General features: G+C 35.0%; 1 protein-coding gene across 1 annotated transcript; it reads left to right on the top strand.

Moving 5' to 3' along the window:
• The first annotated feature begins 503 nt into the window (after nt 1-503).
• On the top strand, nt 504-6,687 carry LOC107002951 (UPF0160 protein). The gene is made up of 7 exons (XM_015201171.2): nt 504-846; nt 961-1,107; nt 3,916-4,014; nt 4,265-4,456; nt 4,659-4,778; nt 5,695-5,766; nt 6,219-6,687. The coding sequence occupies exons 1-7, from the start codon at nt 574-576 to the stop codon at nt 6,441-6,443; spliced, it is 1,128 nt and encodes a 375-aa protein (XP_015056657.1). The 5' UTR covers nt 504-573; the 3' UTR covers nt 6,444-6,687.
• Nucleotides 6,688-7,592: the final 905 nt, after the last annotated feature.

Raw genomic sequence — 7,592 nt, 5'->3', positions numbered from 1 at the left:
TTTATAAATAGTAAGTCTTAAGTAAAAGAATATTTACTAAACAACTTAAATATGTCTGGACTAACTTTTCTGTGAAGTCTCTATTATTAAGATACGTGTTAGGGCAAGATTTGTCCACTTGAGTTTTAGATATTTAAGAAAATCGAGATTAAACTTATACTGAAAATTTTAATTATCCAAAGTCATATAACAAAATTTTCTAAATGACAAAATAGATTACAGGATAATATAAATAATTTTCACCTAAAATTAATTATTTATCTTTATAATAATTCTTGTTTGTTGAATTTCTATTTAGTTTTGTTTATTTGTAGATGATCTTAATTGTTTTTGTCTTTTTCGAAATTCAACCTCTTAGATCAATTTCATATTTCTTTTGCGAGCCTTTCTTTGTCCAATTTTAGTTTCATTTTGAGGACCAATTTTATTTTGCTTGCCTTTTTTTTTTTTTTTACCAATGTAATTTCTGTTATAATTAATTATTAGTAAAATCTTTTCTATGTAACTATTGTGCAGAAAAGAAATGTACACTACTTAGCATAGATCCACTTTTAAAACAAAAGGGTTTAAGAAATGTTTTCAGTTCTCACGAGAACACTACTCCAAAACCCTAAACCCTTCACCTTCAACTTCCTTAAACACCAAAGTCCTCTCGCATTCTCTCTAATGGCTACTGCTAATTCTTCGTCTTTTTCACCTGTATCTTCCCCTTCAAACCATGTTTCCCCTAAGCGAGTAGGTACTCACCATGGTAGCTTTCACTGTGATGAAGCTCTTGGGTGCTTCATGATTCGTCTTACAAACAAGTATTACAATGCTGAGATTGTGCGTACTCGTGATAACCAGGTAAGATTGAGTTGCATTTTGTGGTATTGGGGCATATAGGGATTATAGGGATGTATGGTTTGGAAGGTTTTTAAGTAGGTGAGGTGTTTGATGAAATGCTTGAATGAACGAAAGGTATTGGAAACGCTTGATGCTGTGCTAGATGTTGGTGGAGTTTATGATCCTAGTCGAGACCGTTATGATCATCACCAAAAAGGGTTTGAAGAAGTCTTTGGATATGGATTTACTACTAAGCTTAGCAGTGCTGGTCTTGTTTACAAGGTAATGTCTTTCTCTTTGGAATTTCAAAGGCGTTTGTCTAGTTTTTGAATATTGTTACGTGGTTTTTCGCATTTTAAGAGAAGTTGAGGTTTGTAGTATAAAAGCATTAGTAAAATTGTTATTGATAATCTAATTTTGGAAATTTCACAGAATTTGGGGATGGAGGAGTACTCCCTGCCGGATAACTAGATTTGATAGATTTTAGCACTCTTTTAGAATTCTATTGGCATTCTTACAACGAACTCATAGGATATATGATGGTTGTATCAAAGGCATGTCCTATATGCCAGGTATTGGAAGTAGACTTGAGAGTAGGTTGGATAGACTGATGGCAAGGTCCTTTTTTGTGTTTTTTTCTTCCTGTACTGAACCAATACAAGATGAGAGAGATAAGTAGTACCTTCACTGACACCCAAAAGAATGCGAGAAGGGAAAAAGTATATATGTTATGTTACATCTGTAATTGAAGTGAGCAGCAACATACTCTTATCAGAAAAAGGTTGGGTGACACATCACTTTATCAAACAATGAGGTGGGTAACAAATTAATTGAACATCAAGCTTGCTACGCATTGCGCTGAATCAATTACTCCCTTTGTCCCATTTTATAAGACACCATTTGACTTGGCTTATTTAAGAAAAAAAAAAGGAAGACGTTTGAAATATGTGGCCTAAGACAATCCTTAGATATTTGTGTGGTTGACTATCATTTCATTAAGAGTAAAATGGGTATTTAAAAGCTAAATTGTTTTTAAATATACTAAGGTGGCATTCTTTCTGGGACTGACTAAAAAGAGAAAGGGTGCCACATTAAATGGGATGGAGGGAGTATTATATTGGTTAAGTAGAATTGCCTCAATTCCTGTACTTTAACTATAGGGTTGGTTTATTTCCATGCAACTCATAGACTAAGGTCTTCACTCTGGCATGGATTGCAATTTTGAAGCATATTTGCTAATTTGCAAGGTAGATATCTGGGAGTTAAGGGAGACAGGTGTAAACAAGTACATGACATATTCTGCGTCCTCAAGCATACATTTTTTTGATGACTGGTGTCCGGGCCATCCTTTGTGCGCCTTGACTAATTCCACGAGTTACCTGGCACCTCCCAGTAGCAACAAGTACCAACATACACTATTTTTAAGGAACTCGTCTATTGAGTAGGAGCTAAGCGTTTTAATTGCAAATTAAAGTTGGTTCTTTTGCTAACTCTTATGAAACTCTTGAGAGGAAACATGTAGGCAGATTACTCATCCATCCACAAAATAAGTGTAGCTGGATTACTCATTTTGATCTTAAAACAGAAGGATTTTGCTATGTACATCACATCTGTTTCATGGGACTACAGAAAACAAGTAAGCTTAGATTAGAGTCTGTTCTTCAACATACTAGGCCCTTATGCAGCAGATAATCTGTTTCTTTCTCCAAGAAGTATTTCTGTCCACGATTAATGATTTTGTGAAGAACATCATTAGTCTGAAAAATGTACTTAGCCTTCATTTTAGTCTAGTTATTTATCTGAGAGACAAAAGATTAGAGATCTCTTTGCTAGGAATGTTTACCTTAGTTTACTTGAGCTGATGGGCTTGCTATGATGTATTCTCAGTATGTTACTTGGATAGTAGATTTAGATTTGTTTTTTACAAATCCTGTAAGTGACTAGGCATCTTTCGTACCTATTCATATGTTCAGATGACATATGCTTTAGTTTTTTATTTTCCTCGAGCTCTTAAAATTGAGTTTTTGTCAGATTAATGATTGGCTGGCTAGTGGCTATACTTTATATCCTTTGAACTCATTTGAATTATAGCTTATGATTTCTTTATTCCAAGTCCTGTGTATGTTCAGATGGTAGATGCTTCTGTAATTTCTTTTCCTTGAGCTTTAAAAGGTTTTTGTAGATTGATAAGTGGCTGGATATTAAGTTGCCAGTTCAAAAAACAAAAATTGGCTGGATATATATTTTAAATACTTAAGAGCTTGGATTGTTGATTTGTTCTCTTCATTGCATACCTGTAAGGGGTCAGTTGGTAGAGTGTATAAGAATAATGCTAAATAGTGTATAAGTAATGCTTGCATTAGCAATGCATGTATTGGTTATGCTTGTTATTTTAATGCATGTTTGTTTTGATGGATTAAACATAGTATGTATTGCATTAAAAATATTATTTACAAGATACCCTCCACACTTTTATGGTGGAAAAGATGTAAAAAAGGTTTTGAGGGGCAATTGGGTCTTTTATCATGTATTCATGTTAATGCATGCATTTGCATTGCTAATACCTAGAAATCCATGGCATTAGCAATGCACACCTTAATACACAGTAGAGTGTATAAATAATGCAAACATTAGTTATACATAGGTTGAAAAAGAGTACCAAACAAGGTACTAGCAATACACATGGCTAATACATGCATTATATTCCTAATACACTATCAAACGACCCTAATACACTCTATCAAACGAGCCCCGAGTGACTAGCCACCCTTCATACCAATTGGTATGTTCCGAAGGGAAATGCTTTAGTTATTTCATTTCCTTGAGATTTTAAGAAAAAATTGTCCGATTGGTGGTTGGCTAGATGTATTTTAAATCCTTTGAATGTACAACAATTATTCTGTAGTGAGCTTAAATTCAACAGATGTTGCATCCTAGTCACGACTCGATTTACTCTGCTGATTGTTGGTTAGATATATTTTATATCCAAGCTAGTCCGATTTGGCTGGAAAATCACTTAGACCAAGTTTATTTTTGTTAAGTTCATATGCTGTTGAATTTCTATTTACTTGCCCTCTTCATGTTTCTTAGCATTTTGGGAAGGAGATCATTGCAAAGGAGCTCCAAGTTGATGAAGAACACCCGGACGTGCATAAGTTGTTTCTAGCTGTTTACAAGAGCTTCATGGAGGTGAGGATTGTATCTGAGAAATTATAGTTTTTTCTTGGATTCTTTTCATTTTCAACTAAGTGATGTTTCGACTGAATCTATGTGATTGGATTCTTATTTTTCTTTAGTAGTTGATACTATTACAAATATTTTCAAGTTTTACTTATTAAACTCTCGCATCCGGGAGCTGATTTCATGTGATATAATTTAAGGATCAAGCTAACATGTCTCCAATATTAGTAAGCCTAATATTCTTGCTTACTGTGTACAGGCAATTGATGCAATCGATAATGGAATCAATCAGTACGATACAGATCAGCCACCTAGATATGTAAACAATACCCACTTGTCCTCTCGAGTTGGAAGATTTAACTTGGATTGGACTGAACCTGATCAGTCTTCTGAACGGGAGAATGAAGCTTTCCAACGTGCAATGGATTTAGCTGGCAGTGAGTTCTTGGATGTAAGACTTTCTCAAAAGAGCTAAAAAGTTCTCTTACTGTTGTCTTTGGCTAGTCATATGGTTTGTTCTCAGATTGTGCTTTTTTGGCACCTGACGGTCTTCGGTCATTTGCACAATACTTTAATTCTGGAAGACATAGGTTTTAAAATAAGCATATGGTTCACTTTCTTTTACCTGAGTTAACATGCTTGTTAATACACAGAGTGTCCGCTATTATGCAAGATCATGGTTACCAGCTCGTTCTATCGTATTGGAGTGCGTTTCTGCAAGACACAAGATTGATCCTAGTGGAGAGATTGTTGTTTGGTCTACATTTTGTCCAGTAAGTATTGAATAGCCTGAAGCCTTTTTGCATCAGGCAGTCTGTGCATCATTACAAATGTTTTGCTCATGTGAGCCAAAAGTTTTTGACTTTTGTGGCTTAATGTATATTAAGATTAGGAACTACATATTAGCCTTTTTTTTTCTATAAGAAAAACCGTTCATCAATTTCCTTTCATAGTGACTAATATGAATGGACAAGCTTTTTGAATGTCATATTAGCTTTTTTATGTCACTTGTATGCCAGTAAAAGTGGAGTTAATCTATTTTTACTCGAATCTGTTAACATTATGTACTTACTGAAAATAACAGAGATCCTCCTGTATCTTTTTTACTTGTAGATATTATAATATATTGCTAGGAAGAACCCTTCTACTAGGTATTCCTTCCCCTAGTTCTTTTTGTATATCATATTCACATATAAACCAGGATTTCATCTCAAGAATAATCCAAGGAAGCGAATGGTAGGGAGCTAATATTTTGTGTAGAGAAAGTGGGGAAGACACTGAAGTGATCATATTCTATTGCACTGCAAAATACTATGCAGTTGCAGATTCTTGCATGTTCATCATCTGATCTTGCTGGCAATATCAAGGAATGTAGAGGAGACAATCATGACTTGTAGGCCACATAGATTGATGAAGAAAGAAGCAGCTGAACTGTTTGGATGAAGAAACGGAAAGTTATTCCAGAGTAGCGAGATCCCATAAGTGATATAGGTTCCCGTGTTGCATGTATTTTTAGGTGTAGAAGATGTTCCATGTATGATAGGGTTGATTAGCCAGTCACTCACTTTCTACTCGCATGGTATATTTAATTTATGAAATTCTTTGATTCGTAAGAAAAAGAAAAATATTATTCCCTGCTAGTGTGATTCCTTGCTGAGAATACTTATTCTTGACTTTTCTGTCTAACAGTGGAAGCTTCATTTGTTTGAGCTGGAAGGAGGGATGAAGATTGATCCACCCATCAAATATGTTTTATACGAGGTGCCTGAGTCCTTTGCTGTTTCAATCTTTTTTCATTTGATGTGCCTCATTTAGTTTTTGTCTAATCTTTTTGTTTAAGCTCTTTGTTTTTGGGTCTCTTTTATGCGAGCAGTGGAAATCTAAGGAGCATGATTGGTTATAGTGTGGCTTTTAGGTCACTTCTGGAAACTTATCACCCGTGAATACTTTCTGGTTGTATCAGTTGGTTAGACCGAATAAGTGGGCTTTCGGATTAAATTAGTCTCTCAAGATCTGCCTTTTGTTAAAGTTATATGTCAAATAAAAAAATGCTCAGGAATAATGTTGCTACACTTTCCAGTGTTTATTGTCTTGGAAGAGAGTAGATAATAACCCCACTGCTTCTCGAGACATGCACCGTTTTCCTGAATGAATTGAGTCTGTCAATATTTTACCATGGAAACATAAAGTGACATTGACTTCATGATGCGTAGGATGATAGGAGCAAAGGTTGGCGAGTGCAAGCGGTGGCTGTAGCTCCCGACAGATTTGAGAGCAGGAAAGCCCTTCCATCTCAGTGGCGAGGCTTAAGAGACGACGAACTATCCAAGGAAACAGGAATTCCTGGTTGTGTTTTTGTCCATATGAGTGGGTTTATTGGAGGAAATCAAACTTATGAAGGAGCACTCGCAATGGCAAAAGCTGCTTTGAAGCTCTAGGCACAGAAATGATTTATAATCTGTTATCAGAAATTGAATCATCTCTTTGTGATTTATCATTATTGCTGTTCATGGCTTCAGGTTGTCATTTAAATAGCACATTGGCGTTGAATTTACTTAAGGTTGTCAAAAAAACTATACAAGACCAGCCATACAGTTTTACATATTCTGAAGGTATCTTTTACTTTTACAGCCTTTTTGTTATGTTTGCAGTTGCAGTAAAGAGAACAGATTTCATTGTTGTTCTGGAGCTTTTGTTTTGGTGTTTTTGGCATCCACAAGTTGGTCACAAAATCAGTTGTGCAGTTTGGGTGTAGTGATGATTCCAGAAATTCTGTATTATGCATCGTTTTCGCTCCAAGGAAAATGTTTTACGAAAGGGGTAGCGATATTTCTGTTCCATTGGTCTTACAGACTCAATTTGGTACATGAGGTGTCTAGTCTGAGTTTTCAAACATGGTGAGTCTAGGCTCTTAGTAACATTGTCACAGACCCACTACATCATATTAAGCAATTTTGGTTCATGTTGTCTTTTCTGCTTGGTTTGGAAAATGTAGGTTTTAATAGTAGGAAATAGAATTTTGGTTGAGGTGAGACACTTTTACTCTTGAATGCCTACAGTGTGTTGGTTAAGCTCAATGCTGGGGGCTGTGCAAATTGGAAGTTGTGTTTGGTCATATCACTCAATATTAGTAAAATCACTGATTTGGATTAATTTGCCACAAACATAAAATCATCATATAGGAAGTCACAGTGTCATACATTAGATTAGATTGGATTTGTGCCAGCAATTTAAGCCCATTTTCACTGATCCGTCCAAATAGTTCATTAAATATGTGTTGAAAGAGTGATTTTAAATATGGGTAATATTTGAGATTATATTTATATTTTATCCATTAAAATATGGGTATATTATGGGTGAACTACAGGTCAATTATGAGTATTGCAAGTTTTCTTCGAAGTTTTAAAAAATCTTTTGTTATCAAGTTTTAGAAGCGAATTTTCAAAATATTCATATATGGGTCCTTATTAATATTTCAACTCTCAACCTCCATCGACGCTTTCCAAAAAAAATTATAGTTTATTTTTAAAAAATATTTTGAACTTTATAATTTCATTTTTTCATCCCTACCCTCGACCCCCCCCCCC

This window comes from Solanum pennellii, chromosome 11 (assembly GCF_001406875.1).
Source record: "Solanum pennellii chromosome 11, SPENNV200".
In the NCBI taxonomy this organism is placed as follows: domain Eukaryota; kingdom Viridiplantae; phylum Streptophyta; class Magnoliopsida; order Solanales; family Solanaceae; genus Solanum; species Solanum pennellii.
The sequence above is the reverse complement of the archived record's forward strand: the minus strand, read 5'-3'. Positions and strand labels throughout refer to the sequence as shown.

Excerpts from the sequence above, each read along its gene's own strand:
- LOC107002951 (XM_015201171.2), top strand. The coding sequence starts at position 574 with ATGTTTTCAGTTCTCACGAGAACACTACTCCAAAACCCTAAACCCTTC. Across the intron at positions 847-960 it reads TGCGTACTCGTGATAACCAG|GTATTGGAAACGCTTGATGC; the intron begins GTAAGATTGAGT and ends AATGAACGAAAG. Across the intron at positions 5,767-6,218 it reads TCAAATATGTTTTATACGAG|GATGATAGGAGCAAAGGTTG; the intron begins GTGCCTGAGTCC and ends CATGATGCGTAG.